This window comes from Atractosteus spatula, chromosome 13, assembly GCF_055471065.1.
Source record: "Atractosteus spatula isolate fAtrSpa1 chromosome 13, fAtrSpa1.hap1, whole genome shotgun sequence".
NCBI classification, from domain to species: domain Eukaryota; kingdom Metazoa; phylum Chordata; class Actinopteri; order Semionotiformes; family Lepisosteidae; genus Atractosteus; species Atractosteus spatula.
Window position 1 is genome coordinate 410,750 of NC_142718.1, and position 18,382 is coordinate 429,131.

The 18,382-nt window shown below is 56.6% G+C and overlaps 1 protein-coding gene across 5 annotated transcripts in view; it reads right to left on the reverse strand.

The window, feature by feature from the left end:
• Nucleotides 1-1,526: 1,526 nt before the first annotated feature.
• The window catches only part of rbfox2 (RNA binding fox-1 homolog 2), a 35,451-nt gene continuing 18,595 nt past the window's right edge, over nt 1,527-18,382 (reverse strand). For 3 of the 5 annotated variants that reach the window (XM_088930873.1, XM_088930871.1, XM_088930870.1), the window contains 8 exons: nt 17,267-17,359; nt 12,346-12,433; nt 10,489-10,542; nt 10,222-10,366; nt 9,363-9,402; nt 6,489-6,580; nt 4,279-4,357; nt 1,527-4,181 (listed from right to left, as the gene is read on the reverse strand). In XM_088930873.1, coding sequence (XP_088786999.1) covers nt 4,137-4,181; nt 4,279-4,357; nt 6,489-6,580; nt 9,363-9,402; nt 10,222-10,366; nt 10,489-10,542; nt 12,346-12,433; nt 17,267-17,359 — 636 coding nt within the window. In that variant the 3' untranslated portion in view covers nt 1,527-4,136. Of the gene's footprint in view, nt 4,182-4,278; nt 4,358-6,488; nt 6,581-7,692; nt 7,736-9,362; nt 9,403-10,221; nt 10,367-10,488; nt 10,543-12,345; nt 12,434-17,266; nt 17,360-18,382 lie in introns of those variants that run through there. The other 2 variants (XM_088930872.1, XR_016093921.1) reach the window with 2 other exon arrangements.

An 18,382-nucleotide genomic window follows, 5' to 3' on the forward strand; every position in this document is an offset into this window, starting at 1 on the left:
GGAGACTCTACCTGCCAGGGGCTTGAGGAAGAAGAGCGCTGCCTCCCTCTAGTGGCCTCACATGGAACTGCAGCCTGGCAGAGACGGGGGTCTGACCTGGAGCCCACGCTCACCGGCCGAGCGGCTGTGAGGCTGACCGAGCCAGCCAGCAGGGTGGGGAGCCCAGGCTGCAGCAGGGGAGACACAGGGAGCAGGCAGGCCGCCCTCCACCATCCAGACTCCGCACAGCTGCTGCTGGGGGGGGGGGGGGAGAGACGCAGTGGAGCCCCACAGACTCGCTGCGATGGCGTGTGGTGGCCGTCTCCTGTTTCTGCTGTACCAGCTGTGGATGTTGTTCTGTTTCGGCATCAATCGTGCCAATAAATTCCAGTGACTCTGATCGACTGTTCGGTATGTCTGTTCAAGAAGGAGCAGAGACGGACCGTACCCCTCCCTGCTGGACAGACAGACAGGGGAGAGACCAGCCCTGCCTCTCGTGACGTCCATCTCACCCAGACCCACCCTCCCCTCTGACAACTACACACACACACACAGCCCAGTGATCACACTCCTCTTACAGCTACACACACACAGCCCACTGATCACACTCCTCTCTCACAGCTACACACACAGCCCACTGATCACACTCCTCTCTCACAGCTACACACACAGCCCACTGATCACACTCCTCTCTCACAGCTACACACACACAGCCCACTGATCACACTCCTCTCTCACAGCTACACACACAGCCCAATGATCACACTCCTCTCTCACAGCTACACACACAGCCCAATGATCACACTCCTCTCTCACAGCTACGCACACACAGCCCACTGATCACACTCCTCTCTCACAGCTACACACACAGCCCAGTGATCACACTCCTCTCTCACAGCTACACACACACAGCCCAGTGATCACACTCCTCTCTCACAGCTACACACACAGCCCAGTGATCACACTCCTCTCTCACAGCTACACACACAGCCCAATGATCACACTCCTCTCTCACAGCTACACACACAGCCCACTGATCACACTCCTCTCTCACAGCTACACACACAGCCCACTGATCACACTCCTCTCTCACAGCTACACACACACAGCCCAGTGATCACACTCCTCTCTCACAGCTACACACACAGCCCAGTGATCACACTCCTCTCTCACAGCTACACACACCTCTCAGTGAACCACACACAGCCCACTGATCACACTCCTCTCTCACAGCTACACACACACCTCTCACTGAACCACACACAGCCCACTGATCACACACACCTCACTGAAACACACTCCTCTCTACTACACACGCCTCTCACTGCGATTGTTCACTGATCTCACTCCTCTCTCGCGCACACAGCCCACACTCACAGGAATACACCCTCCTCTCACTCGGAGCACTCTCCTCTCTCACACTCACTGATACACACTCACACACACACACACGTACAACACGCAATCCTCTCCAACACCACTAACGGATACACACCTTTCTCTCACACACTCACCGCCTTCAGAATAAAACAGCCAGACACGAGCCGTCAAAACAAAACAAACTGTTTATATACAATCAGAGTAACGGAAAGGACAGGAGAGACAGAAACGCAGTCTGTCAGTGAGGATAATAGAAGTAACAAGAATAATGTTGTAATAATGCAGACAGCAGGGGGCGCCGGGGGTCTGGGGTCCCCAGGGCCACCCGTTCTCTCTGCTCCTCCCCCGAATCGGACCTGGGGCACCCCCCAGTGGACGGGCAGGCTCCTCGAGGAGCTCAATTAACCAATTAGGAGCGCGGTCTGGACCGAGGGCGGCCCATCGTCGAACCCGAGCAGGAGCCTGCAGCCCTTCTTGTGCGGGACGTCAGGGGCCAAGACAGACCTCCTGCTCCCCTGGGACCCGTAATGGTCGGCGAATTCGGGTTTGGACCCAGACACCCTCCGTCATGGCACATGGTTTAACCCAGGCGCCCCCTCTCACATTCAGGACACATGGTTTAGCCCACACCAGAACACACACTTTTCAAATCTCATGCCTTTTTACATACAAAGTTCTCCCTCTCCAGCATCAAACCCCATCAATCTCAAACAAGATACACTCTCTTCACGCCTTCAAAAGTCATGACAAATGGTTAAATCCACTACTTCTCTAACTGTGTGATGGCTATATATTCCATCCTCCCCCCCCCACACCTTCTCAAATAGATTAGCCCAACTCACTTCCTCCCTGCAGCACAGGAAGTGGTTCACTATGGCCACAGTCTTCCCCGGCACCTGACAGATGGTTTGGTCCTTCCATCCTCATGCCTGCTCTTCCCCTGAAAAGCTTTTAATGGTTCAATCCATAACCAAACCCGTGCCCACGTTGAGAAACGGCTTATCGTCCCCCCCCCCACAAACACCAGCATTCAGGAAATGGCTCAGGCCACTACTCCAGCCCATGAACAGATCTAACTCCTCCCCACTTGTGTTGATGAAATGGTTTGGTCCACTCACTCAACTTACCCCCCCTCTCAGAACTTCCCCCTCACCTCACCGCAAGACCCAGCCCGCCAGAACAGCCTCCTGCTCCGTCGGTCACCAACACGCCCAGGACCCCCATCAAACAGCACCCCCCCCTCAGCCCACCCGACCAGCAGAGCTAGAAGACTCGCTCAGTCTGGAGAGAGGTGTCCAGCTGTCCACTCTGAGCTCTGGTCAGGAGGGAGATGTCCAGTGAGAGGGGGGACAGAGACACACCTGGACAGGAAACGGCTGCACTGTCACAATCAGCGAAGACCCCTCAAGCCCAGCAGGGGGGCCGTGAGGAGGGTCACTCCAGCCCAGAGAGGTGGACAGAGGATTATAATGGGATACAGAAAGGAGATACAATTCCCTCAGGAGTACAGCCCCCCCACCCCCCGCCCTCCCCGCACCCCGAAAATAAAACCGCCACGCCTGCTCCAGCCCGAGAGTCTCCCCTCGTCCCCCGCGAACACAGCTGGACCGCCCGAGCGGACCTCACCCCACCAGACAGCCACCCGCAGAGCGACCAGCGCACTCGGACCACCCCGGACCGGGCCCTCTGGGCGGGACGGGGGACTGGAGCAGCCTGGCGCTGGCAGAGCAGAGCCCAGGCACACGCACTCGGGCACAGAGCACGCAGCACACACACTCGCTCACACGCTGTGGGCTCTGCATGACCCAGCGTGCAGAAGCTCACAAGCAGAGCACACAGCGTGACCCAGCGTGCACAAGCTCACAAGCAGAGCACACACTCATGCCCAGAGCACATAGCGTGACCCAGCGTGCGCACTCGACACGCAGAGCACACAGCGTGACCCAGCGTGCGCACTCGACACGCAGAGCACACAGCGTGACCCAGCGTGCGCACTCGACACGCAGAGCACACAGCGTGACCCAGCGTGCGCACTCGACACGCGGAGGTAAGGGACAGCTGGCAGTGCACACGAGGAATAAAGGTCCCAGGCAGCACAAAGGAATGTTTCCATTTCCTGCACCTGGAGCTGCTTCCACTACAGCGGGGGGCTCACGGCTCTCGCCAGGTCCTAGAAAAACAGTCCATAACCCCCCCTGCCCCCGCCGCAGAGACATCGCCCTGCCACCCCTCTCTCCCCGGACCCCCGGACCCCCGGACCCAGAAACAGGATATACAAGGATATAATCAGGCATGATCCTGCAGTACTAACCACGAACATCACGAATAATTATAATAATACCAGCCATAATAATAATTATAATAAGAACAACATTAACTGTGAAGAGGAACGGAGAGCTAACAAAAACGGAAATGCAAAAAACAAACGTCAACCAAAAAAAACAACCTAAAAATTAAAAATTCTTCCTCTTCTTCCTCCTCCTCCTCGGATCCGGGGTCGCCGTCACGCCCGGACTCGCGCAGACCGAACGGAATGAGGTATCGCACATTAAAAACGGGCGGGTTCGGGCGGGCCGGTCACCTGGGGTCAGCGGGGCCGCGGACAGTCCCCCCCCCGCTGCCCCCCCAGCCCTCTCCCGGCGGCTCCGCTGTCGTCACCCTGAGGCCTCCGGCGCCCGCCGCGGCAACGCTCCTCCAGTCCTCTGTGGCTCAGGGCTCCAGGGAGAAGGCATGGGGGGGGGCAGGGGGGAGTCGGGGGGGGAATGGGAGTGGGATCTTCAGTAGGGGGCAAACCTGCTGTAGCCGCCCCTGTACAGACTGGCCTGCAGGGGGAGCCGGAGAGAGGGAGGGGCAGTTAGTCATACTGCTCAGCAGGGAGGGTGAGAAGACAGACGTGCTGTAAGACAGACGGACTCTTACCACAGCGCCTACTCCATAGGCAGCAGCAGCAGCAGGGGTCAGAGCGTGGTAGGGGTCTGTAGTGTACACCCGCCCGTAACTGAGAGAGACAGAGGAGTTAATACACACACTCCTCCTGCACACTACTGTACACTGACACTGCACTGAGAGAGAGAGGGGTTAATACACACACTCCTCCTGCACACTACTGTACACTGATACTGCACTGAGAGAGAGAGGGGTTAATACACACACTCCTCCTGCACACTCCTGTCCACTGACACTGCACTGAGAGAGAGAGAGGGGTTAATACACACACTCCTCCTGCACACTACTGTACACTACACTGCACTGAGAGAGAGAGGGGTTAATACACACACTCCTCCTGCACACTACTGTACACTGACACTGCACTGAGAGAGAGGGGGGTTAATACACACACTCCTCCTGCACACTACTGTACACTGACACTGCACTGAGAGAGAGAGGGGTTAATACACACACTCCTCCTGCACACTACTGTACACTGACACTGCACTGAGAGAGAGAGGGGTTAATAAACACACTCCTCCTGCACACTACTGTACACTGACACTGCACTGAGGGAGAGAGGGGTTAATACACACACTCCTCCTGCACACTACTGTACACTGACACTGCACTGAGAGAGAGAGGGGTTAATACACACACTCCTCCTGCACACTACTGTACACTGACACTGCACTGAGAGAGAGAGGGGTTAATACACACACTCCTCCTGCACACTACTGTACACTGACACTGCACTGAGAGAGAGGGGTTAATACACACACTCCTCCTGCACACTACTGTACACTGACACTGCACCGAGAGAGAGAGGGGTTAATACACACACTCCTCCTGCACACTACTGTACACTGACACTGCACTGAGAGAGAGGGGTTAATACACACACTCCTCCTGCACACTGCTGTACACTGACACTGCACTGAGAGAGAGGGGTTAATACACACACTCCTCCTGCACACTGCTGTACACTGACACTGCACTGAGAGAGAGGGGTTAATACACACACTCCTCCTGCACACTACTGTACACTGACACTGCACTGAGAGAGAGAGAGGGGTTAATACACACACTCCTCCTGCACACTACTGTACACTGACACTGCACTGAGAGAGAGGGGTTAATACACACACTCCTCCTGCACACTACTGTACACTGACACTGCACTGAGAGAGAGAGGGGTTAATACACACACTCCTCCTGCACACTGCTGTACACTGACACTGCACTGAGAGAGAGAGGGGTTAATACACACACTCCTCCTGCACACTACTGTACACTGACACTGCACTGAGAGAGAGAGGGGTTAATACACACACTCCTCCTGCACACTACTTTACACTGACACTGCACTGAGAGAGAGAGGGGTTAATACACACACTCCTCCTGCACACTACTGTACACTGACACTGCACTGAGAAAGAGGGGTTAATACACACACTCCTCCTGCACACTACTGTACACTGACACTGCACTGAGAGAGAGGGGTTAATACACACACTCCTCCTGCACACTGCTGTACACTGACAATGCACTGAGAGAGAGGGGTTAATACACACACTCCTCCTGCACACTACTGTACACTGACACTGCACTGAGAGAGAGAGGGGTTAATACACACACTCCTCCTGCACACTACTGTACACTGACACTGCACTGAGAGAGAGAGGGGTTAATACACACACTCCTCCTGCACACTACTGTACACTGACACTGCACTGAGAGAGAGAGAGGGGTTAATACACACACTCCTCCTGCACACTACTGTACACTGACACTGCACTGAGAGAGAGAGGGGTTAATACACACACTCCTCCTGCACACTACTGTACACTGACACTGCACTGAGAGAGAGAGAGGGGTTAATACAGACACTCCTCCTGCACACTACTGTACACTGACACTGCACTGAGAGAGAGAGGGGTTAATACACACACTGCTCCTGCACACTACTGTACACTGACACTGCACTGAGAGAGAGGGGTTAATACACACACTCCTCCTGCACACTACTGTACACTGACACTGCACTGAGAGAGAGAGAGGGGTTAATACACACACTCCTCCTGCACACTACTGCTGTGTACAATGTTTTAAAGTTGTTGTAAGATGTAATATTCAGAATTATCTACTGAATAAAACACTGACCATCTCTCCTCCACTATCCCAGGGTGCACTGCACTCACCTGTCACTGTAGGCAGCTGCCGCGGCGGCAGCGGCTGTTGCCCCGGTAACGGCAGCCGCTGGCTGGGCGTAACGGTACGCGGCATAGCCGCCCTGGAGAGGCGAGGGTTAAACGAAGAGACAGGAGTGACCGACTGCCACACAGACAAGACCAGAGACGCTGGGCACAGGCAGATGACTGAACGATATGCAGACAGAGCAACAGTCCAGGCAGGAACACTGCCACGCAGACAGACATGCAGACACAACCCCCCCCCCCCCCAATCAAAGATTCAGGCGGAGAGAGAGAGAGATGGACAGACAGGCGTTGTCAGACAGCATGCACCCAACAAGGCAAACCAACTACCACTCAGCATCCGACCTAAAAGACTACAACTCCCAGCATTCCTGCACAGGACCTTCAGGAAGGGGAGGGGCTCCACGGGGAAGGCGAGGAGGTAGAGGCGTGGACACGTGCAGACGCGAATGCAGGCAAGAGGCAGAATGGAGTGGACAGAGGGGGTGGGCGAGGGGGGGGGGGGGGTCAATACAATCAAATCAGTCGTCTTTTTTACGGACTGCAGAGATGGAGATCTTCATACAACTGCAGTGTCCTGGGTTGGCCACAAGGGGGCCCTGCAGGCCAGCTGTGGGCTTTAGAACTGTCAAGATCCGTCCCAGTGAAGAACTAATCCAGCTCCCAGTCCAGCCCAGCCTGGAGAGTCTCAGACTGCTCTGGCAGTGGAGTCTGATTATAATCCCAGTGAAGAACTAATCCAGCTCCCAGTCCAGTCAGTCCAGTCCAGCCTGGAGAGTCTCAGACTGCTCTGTCAGTGTCAGTGAGTCTGATTATAATCCCAGTGAAGAACTAGTCCAGCTCCCAGTCCAGCCAGTCCAGTCCAGCCTGGAGAGTCTCAGACTGCTCTGTCAGTGTCAGTGAGTCTGATTATAGTCCCAGTGAAGAACTAGTCCAGCTCCCAGTCCAGCCAGTCCAGTCCAGCCTGGAGAGTCTCAGACTGCTCTCTGAATTTCAAGGTTGGTCAAAACATTAAAATTGTAAAAACAAATTCCCTTCCCCACTGCAGTATGAGAGGCTGGGCTTGGTAAGTTAGTAGAGAAGGAAAAAAAATCACATCAGAACCAAACCCAGACAGAACAATCATGTTATCAACGACACCAGAACCCACACAGCCTGCTGGGGACAGCTGCTCTAGAACAGTCCCTACCTGGGGCAGCCTGGAGCTAACGAAACCTTCCTGAAACACTATTCTATAACAGAGAACAGAACAGCTCTTCAATTCCCAGCGCTGTCTCGCACGCACACGCACACGCACGCAGGGCCGGCGGCCAGTCTCCAGCGTCCAGCGGCCTGTCCAGACCCGGGCTGGGAGTCTGGGCTCCGGCCCCGCACCCACACCACAGTCACCTGGCCAGGTGAGAGCAGCACTGTCCTTGAGCCCCCCGCCCCCCGAGATGACCCCAGAAACCCCAGTGCGCCAGACCAGGTCCTCACAGAGCTCTCCCTGACCGGACCGCACCAGACCGGACCGGACCGGACCGGACCGGACAGCTCGGTCAGATGCCGCCTCCTCCTCCCTTCACCCGGATTGGGGCAGCAGGTTGCCATGGGATCTAAACCGCTAGGCCACTGTCAGGTCCAGCAAGTCAGCAGCCAGGCAGTGTGCCCAACAGCCCGCTGTCGAACTGACCGACTGACCGGCCACACACTGACCTGACCTGCTTCACCTACTGACCGGTCACACACTGACCTGAGCTGCTTCACCTACTGACCGGCCACACACTGACCTGAGCTGCTTCACCTACTGACCGGTCACACACTGACCTGAGCTGCTTCACCTACTGACCGGCCACACACTGACCTACTGACTGGCCACACACTGACCTACTGACCCGTCACACACTGACCTGAGCTGCTTCACCTACTGACAGGTCACACACTGACCTGAGCTGCTTGACCTACTGACTGGCCACACACTGACCTACTGACCGGTCACACACTGACCTGACCTGCTTGACCTACTGACCGGCCACACACTGACCTGAGCTGCTTGACCTACTGACCGGCCACACACTGACCTACTGACTGGCCACACACTGACCTACTGACTGGCCACACACTGACCTGACCTGCTTGACCTACTGACCAGCCACACACTGACCTACTGACCGGTCACACACTGACCTGAGCTGCTTCACCTACTGACCAGCCACACACTGACCTACTGACTGGCCACACACTGACCTACTGACCGGTCACACACTGACCTACTGACCGGCCACACACTGACCTGAGCTGCTTGACCTACTGACCAGCCGAGCATCTGACTAGTGTCAAACCTGCAACCGACCTCATCAATCAGGGTGTCCAGGTCCCTGCAGGGGCAACGGTCACTCTGTAAGGAGCTGGAGCGACTACACATATTGACACCAGGACACTAATCAATTTAATTAATTAATCAAAGAATGATTCCCCAGGCCTGAGAGAATGCTGCTGGCACCTGGAGGAAAGGACGGGGTTAATTCACACACATGCACAGAACACAGAGAACCAGGCAAGAGGGCCGAAAACGGAGAGGGTGAGTCTGCTCTCTGCAGCGCCCCCTGGTGAGTTGGCTAGGTATGGCACTCAGACAGGCCCCTCCCACCCCCTGCTGGTGGCACAGGACCCCCGTCAGGCTGGTCTGCAGACAGCGAGGGGTCGGCGCTCTGCACCCAGACCGGACTGCAGACAGCGAGACAGACTGCAGACAGCCTGCTGCCCGGTCACCCCTGCACTCGTGTGGAAAGCAAGGAGCTCAGGAAGAGCAGACTCACCCGAAAAACAGACAGAGAAGCAGAGAGATCGAGAGAGAGGGAGAACGGAGAGTGTACTTACATAGAGGTCAGCGCTGTAAAAACCATCCTGATACACCACACTGAGGAAGAGAGAGGAGGAAGAGGAGGGAGAGAGAGGAGGGGGGTGAGGAGGAGGAAGAGGAGGGAGGAGAGAGAGGAGAGGGGCGAGAAGGAGGAAGAAGAGGGAGGGGGAGAGGAGAGGGGTGAGGAGGAGGAAGAGGAGGGAGAGAGAGGAGAGGGGCGAGAAGGAGGAAGAGGAGAGAGGGGGAGAGGAGAGGGGCGAGAAGGAGGAAGAGGAGGGAGAGAGAGGAGAGGGGCGAGAAGGAGGAAGAGGAGGGAGGGGGAGAGGAGAGGGGCGAGGAGGAGGAAGAGGAGGAGGAAAGGAACAGGAAGAGAGAACGAGAGAGAGAGGAAGGCTGTTATTTCACACTCATGCAGCATGCGGGCAGAAATACAACTCCCGACAGACAGGGGGTGATGCTGAGGCACTGCTCACCACCCCCCGCGCACACGGTCTGAGGGTGGGAGCTGGAGGCTGTATTTCCTGCGGTTCAATACTTGTCCACATGACAGATCCGCTCCTTCTCGAAGTGTTACACTCAACACCATCGCCCTCCTCGACGAAGGGCTTCACAGGCAGCGTGCAGACTGACAGGGCTCACACAGTAGTGTGTTCAGTACAGTGTGTGCGCAGACTAACAGGGCTCACACAGTACAGCGTGCTCAGTCTTACCCTGGGTATGCTGGTGTGTTGAGTACAGTGTGTGTGCAGAGGGGTGTTGAGTACAGTGTTCAGTCTTACCCTGGGTATGTAGGTGTGTCGAGTACAGTGTGTGTGCAGAGGGGTGTTCAGTACAGTGTGTGTGCAGAGGGGTGTTCAGTACAGTGTTCAGTCTTACCCTGGGTACGCTGGGATGGCAGGTTGGGGTACCGCAGCCCTCACTGCGCTGTACACCGTGCGGCCCCGCCCCCGCAGGTGAGCCCCCCGAAACGCCGCCGCTGCTGTCGAAGCTGCAGCTGCTGTAGGGTAGGGGAACCCTGGGACTGTGGAAGACAGAGAGAGGGACCCCCAGCACCCCATTAATACAGACAGGACCCCCAGACTCCCCACTGATACAGACACAGACAAGGACCCCCAGAGAGAGTTTCACACTGAAGTCTCGTACCTGCATACAGCTCAGGTCCGTACACAGCGCCCATCACTGGGCTGAGCTTCCAGCCTGCAGACAGACAGACAGACAGGCGGTTAGTGACCCCTCCAGAGCCCAGAGCCCCTACTGTAACCCCCCCACACACAGCCCAGAGCTATTACTGTAACCCCCACACACACACACAGCCCAGAGCCCCTACTGCTCCCCCCCAACACACACAGCCCAGAGCCCCTACTGTAACCCCCACACACACAGCCCAGAGCCCCTACTGCTCCCCCCCAACACACACAGCCCAGAACCCCTACTGCTCCCCCACACACACAGCCCAGAGCCCCTACTGCTCCCACCACACACACAGCCCAGAGCCCCTACTGCTCCCACCACACACACAGCCCAGAGCCCCTACTGCTCCCACCACACACACAGCCCAGAGCCCCTACTGCTCTCCCCACACACACACAGCCCAGAGCCCCTACTGTAACTCCCACACACACACAGCCCAGAGCCCCTACTGCTGCCCCCCACACACACAGCCCAGAGCCCCTACCGCTGCCCCCCACACACACAGCCCAGAGCCCCTACTGCTGCCCCCCGCACACACAGCCCAGAGCCCCTACTGTTGCCCCCCACACACACAGCCCAGAGCCCCTACTGTAACTCCCACACACACACAGCCCAGAGCCCCTACTGCTCCCCCAGACACACAGCCCAGAGCCCCTGCTGCTGCCCCCCACACACACACAGCCCAGAGCCCCTACTGTAACTCCCACACACACACAGCCCAGAGCCCCTACTGCTGCCCCCCACACACACAGCCCAGAGCCCCTACTGCTCTCCCCACACACACAGCCCAGAGCCCCTACTGCTCCCACCACACACACAGCCCAGAGCCCCTACTGCTGCCCCCCACACACACAGCCCAGAGCCCCTACTGCTCTCCCCACACACACAGCCCAGAGCCCCTACTGTAACTCCCACACACACACAGCCCAGAGCCCCTACTGCTCCCCCACACACACAGCCCAGAGCCCCTACTGCTGCCCCCCCACACACACAGCCCAGAGCCCCTACTGTAACTCCCACACACACACAGCCCAGAGCCCCTACTGCTCCCCCACACACACAGCCCAGAGCCCCTACTGCTCTCCCCACACACACAGCCCAGAGCCCCTACTGTAACTCCCACACACACACAGCCCAGAGCCCCTACTGCTGCCCCCCACACACACAGCCCAGAGCCCCTACTGCTCTCCCCACACACACAGCCCAGAGCCCCTACTGCTCCCACCACACACACAGCCCAGAGCCCCTACTGCTGCCCCCCACACACACAGCCCAGAGCCCCTACTGCTCTCCCCACACACACAGCCCAGAGCCCCTACTGTAACTCCCACACACACACAGCCCAGAGCCCCTACTGCTCCCCCACACACACAGCCCAGAGCCCCTACTGCTGCCCCCCCACACACACAGCCCAGAGCCCCTACTGTAACTCCCACACACACACACAGCCCAGAGCCCTTACTGCTCTCCCCACACACCTCCCATTCACAGTTTAGCTCAGGGTTCAGTTTACACGTGCGTGTCGGTGAGTGTCAGTGTGAGTGTGCGGATCTGTGCAAATTAGTGAGTGAGCAATGAAGAGCAAGAGTGTAAATCTGTGAGCGTATCTGTGCGCATCGGCGAGTGATGAAGAGTGAGAGTATCGTGCCTGATGAAGAGTGACGAAGAGTGAGAGTACTGTGCCTGATGAAGAGTGATGAAGAGTGAGAGTATCGTGCCTGATGAAGAGTGAGAGTACTGTGCGTGATGAAGAGTGAGTGTCGTGCGTGTTGGTGGCGGTAGAGGCGGGCGCGGAGGTGCGGGCAGTACCGTAGGGCAACGAGCTGAGCGCCTCACCGTTGGCGTACGGGCTGACGAGCTTCTTGTTGGTCATCACCCTGGCAGTGGCGTTATTGACCTGGGCACAGAGAGGACAGAGGTCAGGGGTCACGCAACCCTGGCACACAGTCACCATCGTGACAGAAACGTCCGGTAAGAAAGTCTAACTGCGAGTCTTTGTATCGTGGGCGCACAGCTGCAGTCGGTCTCCAGGGGCAACAGCGAAGGCTGGACTGTGGCACTGACAGTGCGTGTGTGTGCGTGTACCTCAACTACTGGAACAGCTGTCTTCCGAAACGCGTGTCCAGACAACGAGCCCCAGACCAGTCTGGTGAAGCTCATTCTTGTACAGGGCACAGTATTTCCCGGGACACCTGATTGGTGGGGCTCACTATTTACCACCTGAGTAATATTTCCCAGGGTGCACCGTGAGGCAGTAGCTAGCCTGGTGTGGACACTGGCCAGTGAGGTCTAAATTCCAGAACGCAGCGAGTCTGTCGTTCTCCGTGCCTGCGTGTGGGAGCACATGGGCGAGAGGAAGAAGGAAGACAAACCTGAACACTCACCCCCCCCCCAAACACAACCACACATCGACAGTTTTCACCAAAAAAAACAACAGAAAAAAAATCCAACCCAGTCAATCAATTACTGATCCATACATCCGTACATCACACGACCACTCCTGCACACGGGTGCCATCGTCAAACACAGCCAGAGAGGTGCGTCACATGACCAGCAAGAGAGAGAGAGAACCAATCAGCAAGCAGCTCGATGCAGCGCAGCAGCCAATCAGCAGCAGTCCAGGGGAGGGAGGAGGCAGGAGGGGGGCAGGCAGGACAAGGGGGGCGCACAGACACAGGGCAGCACCCCGGCGCCCCGACTGAGCACACAGAGACTCAGCCGAGAGACGGGGTGCGAGCACAGCCCCACCACTAGAGTCCCGACAGGAGCAGCCCGTCAAAGCGCTGAGTGTGCACGAGCACGTGAGGGAAACAGACCAGACTCCCAGGCACAGCAGCCTGAGCCCGCCTGCACTGGGCCGGGCCCGGAGTGGTCAGCCTGCGGGGCACTGGGAGCCTCGTCCGTATGAATACAGAGAGACGGACACGAAAGAAGAGCAGCAGGCATCAGTGATGGCTCAGGACGGGAAAAACTCAAATCAAATTACCACCGAACAAATCAAGTCAGCTGATCGACCCGTCTACTGACGGAGACGTGAGCATCAGCCAGGACACGGAGCAGAAGCTGGAGCAGAACGTCAGATCCTTCAGTGAGACTACAGCGCCCTCCAGTGGTTAAACGTTACACTACAGCACCATCTGGCTATAATTATAGACTGGCCTGCCCTTTAGTTACCACTATAGCGCCCCCTGCTGGCCTGTCTCATGACTGCAGCAGTCTCTGTTCATAGTGGATGCTGTGTGGAGGGACTCTGTGCCACTGTGTCACAGAGCCCAGACACAGGACAGTACCAGAACCAGTACCGGGCGTACTTGCAGATCATAAGCTGATCCGTTTGCTCAGTGTCTAACGGCACCTCCCTCTCTCACCCTGCCTCTTTCTGCTCTCCTGCCCTGAACACGACACTCAGACACGCCCGCTGCGCGGGGTCAGACAGCGACGGTGTCACAGTCCTGCCACTTACCGCCTCTTCTAATGGCGCAGTGCACAGATACCACGGAAACGGACAACACCGTGCGCTTGAACAGAGCGCGGGGTGGGGGGGAGGTGTGGGGAGAAACAAGAGCAAATAAATACTCAAAGCAAATAAAAAGACAAGAACAGAGAACTTCCTTCCTGGAACTGAGAGGAACAGCGCCCCCTGTGGCTGAGTGCAGGAGTGCAGAGTCGCAGCTCTGAGAGGAACAGCGCCTCCTGTGGCTGAGTGCAGGAGTGCAGAGTCGCAGCTCTGATAGGAACAGCGCCCCCTGTGGCTGAGGGCAGAAGTGCAGAGTCACAGCTCTGAGAGGAACAGCGCCCCCTGTGGCTGAGTGCAGGAGTGCAGAGTCACAGCTCTGAGAGGAACAGCGCCCCCTGTGGCTGAGTGCAGGAGTGCAGAGTCGCAGCTCTGAGAGGAACAGCGCCTCCTGTGCCTGTAACAATGATGTTACCAGCGCCCCCTGTGGCCAAGCACAGAAGTGTAGAGACACAGTTCTGACAGGAACAGCGCCTCCTGTGTCTGAGCGCAGAGCTGCAGCTCTGACAGGAGCAGGATCCAGGCGTCTCCGAGACAGCACTGCCTATAACATCCTAAGGAGTGTGTGAAAGAAATCCAGCTCCTTCCTCGTGCTTCTGTGTTTGAAGCACCATGGAGAACCAGAGGTCAACATCTGTTTTAAAAAGTTTAACCAGACTCTGCATTCCAGTCTCCCACAGAGCCAATCTTGGCCACAAGAGGGAGACAAACTCCATTTCTCCCTCTGTTCCTCTCTTAAACACTGCTCTTCTACACACTGACACAGCCCAGTCACAGGCTCTAGACTCTTCTAGTCCCTGTGGAGTCCAGTACACTGACACAGCCCAGTCACAGGCTCTAGACTCCTCTAGTCCCTGTGGAGTCCAGCACACTGACACAGCCCAGTCACAGGCTCTAGACTCTTCTAGTCCCTGTGGAGTCCAGCACACTGACACAGCCCAGTCACAGGCTCTAGACTCTTCTAGTCCCTGTGGAGTCCAGCACACTGACACAGCCCAGTCACAGGCTCTAGACTCTTCTAGTCCCTGTGGAGTCCAGCACACTGACACAGCCCAGTCACAGGTTCTAGACTCCTCTAGTCCCTGTGGAGTCCAGCACACTGACACAGCCCAGTCACGGGCTCTAGACTCCTCTAGTCCCTGTGGAGTCCAGCACACTGACACAGCCCAGTCACAGGCTCTAGACTCCTCTAGTCCCTGTGGAGTCCAGCACACTGACACAGCCCAGTCACGGGCTCTAGACTCTTCTAGTCCCTGTGGAGTCCAGCACACTGACACAGCCCAGTCACAGGGCTCTAGACTCCTCTAGTCCCTGTGGAGTCCAGCACACTGACACAGCCCAGTCACAGGCTCTAGACTCTTCTAGTCCCTGTGGAGTCCAGCACACTGACACAGCCCAGTCACAAGCTCTAGACTCCTCTAGTCCCTGTGGACACACTGACACAGCCCAGTCACAGGGCTCTAGACTCTTCTAGTGCCTGTGGGGCACCTGGGGTTCTCTTAGCATCTGTCCCATTAAAACAGCCCTTTATGTCTCTCTGAAGGGGCATGAGGATGAGGGACAGGGGTGCCCGTTTCCTGAGAGGACACCCCAGTTCCTTTAGAGAAAGTCAAGCCACACCTGTGCCTGACGGAAGCAGGGGGTCACAGCAGCACCAGGGACAGGAGCCTCAAGTGGACAGAGGGAGAGGCAGCCGGACAGGAGGGCAGCACATGTCCGGTACCAGGAACCCCAACAACACAACTCCCACAGGTGCAGACGGAGGAGAGGGGAGGAGACAGACAGGCGGACAGACAGAGGCAGAGAGAGATGGCACACGCAGCCAGAAGGGGGCACTCAGGCAGGGAGACAGAAGCAATAAAGCAATAGCAGACCTGGCTGGTGCTGATAAGAGTTGCCGTGCTGTGAGAGAAGGCGTGGGACTTGAGAGGGGGGGGCTGGGGCGGGGAAGAGGGGTGCAGTCGGGGGACCCCAGACAGAGCGGTCAGGAGAGATGGGCTGTGCACTGTGTCCGTCTCTCTCTCTCGTTCCCATGGTAACAGCCCCGGAGCAGGCTGAGTGACCCCACCACGCACCCCCGCAACGGCGAGACCCGAGGGCAGGCGGGCCGGACCATGCAGAACAGAACCAGGCACAGCCATGCAGCAGACCGGAGCCATGCAGGACCGCAGGGGCAGAACCGGAGGCTCCCAGCGCGGGGCAGGCTGATCCACTCCAGGTCTGACGGCAGCTGTGGCGCCGGGACAGCAGCAACACCAGGGGCTACGGGCCGCAGCACGGGCTCCTCTGCTGCGTCAGAGCGGGGCGCAGGAAGACCTGGAGTGGATCAGACCGCTCTGCACCGGGAGCCAGGTCTGTGTCTGCGAGAGACAACGGGCGTCACGGTTCGAGAAGCAGTCGGCAGCATCTAGACAAACGGGACCTTCAGTCACAGCTCGCAGGCAGGGAGGGGCAGATCAGAATCACACAGGAAACAACACTGGACTCTCGCCGGAGTGCTGCCTGGGCAGGAACCGAGGTCGACCCGTGCATTTTCACAGCCCAGCAGCCGAACACAAACATGGGGCCCAGAACACTGTCGTGTGTGCAACCACCTCTGGAGTGCAAGACACACATGCAGGGGTACAGCAGCTCAGTCACGAGAATGTGTGCGTGTGCGTGTCCTGTAAACCCATGCAGGACTCGTGTGTGTGCGTGTGTTGGAAACCCATGCCGGACTCGTGCGTGTGCGTGTGCGTGTTGTAAACCCATGCAGGACTCGTGTGTGTGCGTGTGCGTGTCCTGTAAACCCATGCAGGACTTGTGCGTGTGCGTGTGTGTGTGCGTGTCCTGTAAACCCATGCAGGACTTGTGCGTGTATGTGTGCGTGTGTTGGAAACCCATGCGGGACTCGTGCATGTGCGTGTGCGTGTTGTAAACCCATGCAGGACTCGTGTGTGTGCGTGTGTGTGTCCTGTAAACCCATGCAGGACTTGTGCGTGTGCGTGTCCTGTAAACCCATACAGGACTTGTGCGTGTGCGTGTGCGTGTGTTGGAAACCCATGCAGGACTCGTGTGTGTGTGCGTGTGCGTGTGCGTGTTGGAAACCCATGCAGGACTCGTGCGTGTGCGTGTGCGTGTGCGTGTGCGTGTGTTGTAAACCCATGCAGGACTCGTGTGCACTCATGCGCTACAGGACTGGACAGTCACAGTGGACAGACAGGGGGAGACATGCACCTCAATTTTGCGTCCCTCCACCAGCGTTCCGTGTAAGCGCTCCCTCGCTTTCTCGGCGTCAGCGCTCGACTCAAACGTCACAAACCCGAACCCCTGCATGCCCCAACCGGAGAGGGGAGGAGTGGAGTATCGAGAGAGGGAGGGAGGGAGGGATGAAGAGTATTGAGAGAGGGAGGGAGGGGAATATTAGCAGAGTATTGAGAGAGGGAGAACATTCAGGGAGGGAGAGGAGAGTATTAGAGTATTTGGAGAGCATTAAGGAAGGGAGGAGAGTATTAGCAGAGTATTTGGAGAGTATTAAGGGGGGTAGGGAGGAGAGCAGTGGCAGAATATTTGGAGAGTATTGAGGGGGGCAGGGAGTAGAGTAGCAGAGTATTTGGAGAGTATTGACAAAGTATTCGGAGAGTATTGAGAGAGAGGGGGGAGAGTATTAGCAGAGTATTTGGAGAGTATTGAGAGAGTGAGGGTGGAGAGTATTATCAGAGTATTTGGAGAAAGGGAGAGGAGAGTATTAGCAGAGTATTGAGAGAGTATTGAGGGGGGTAGGGAGGAGTGTATTAGCAGAGTATTTGGAGAGTATTGAGAGAGGGAGGGTGGAGAGTATTAGCAGAGTATTTGAGAGTAATGAGGGAGGGAGAGGGGAGTATTAGAGTATTCGGAGAGCATTGAGGAAGGGAGGAGAGTATTAGCAGAGTATTTGGAGAGTATTGAGGGAGGGAGGAGAGTATTAGCAGAATATTTGGAGAGTATTAAGGGGGGGAGAGGAGAGTATTAGCAGAGTATTTGGAGAGTATTGAGGGAGGAACAGAGTATTAGAGTATTTGGAGAGTATTGAGGGAAGGAGGAGAGTATTGGGGGAGGGACGTAGGGAGAGGGAGTGGAGAGAACACAACATGCACAACATTAAAAATAAAATAAATTCTTGAATTCAGAACAAATCAGAACCAAAAGCACTGCTTGAGATAATTAACTATGAAGAGGTCAATGGGTTAATCTGATTGAAAGAGCAACATGCCAAGCCACAATGACCCCGAGTGACCCCCCCAATACTCACATCCCGCCGAGCCCTGCACAACAGGACAGAGAAGACTGTGCGTTACTTCAAACTCACAACGC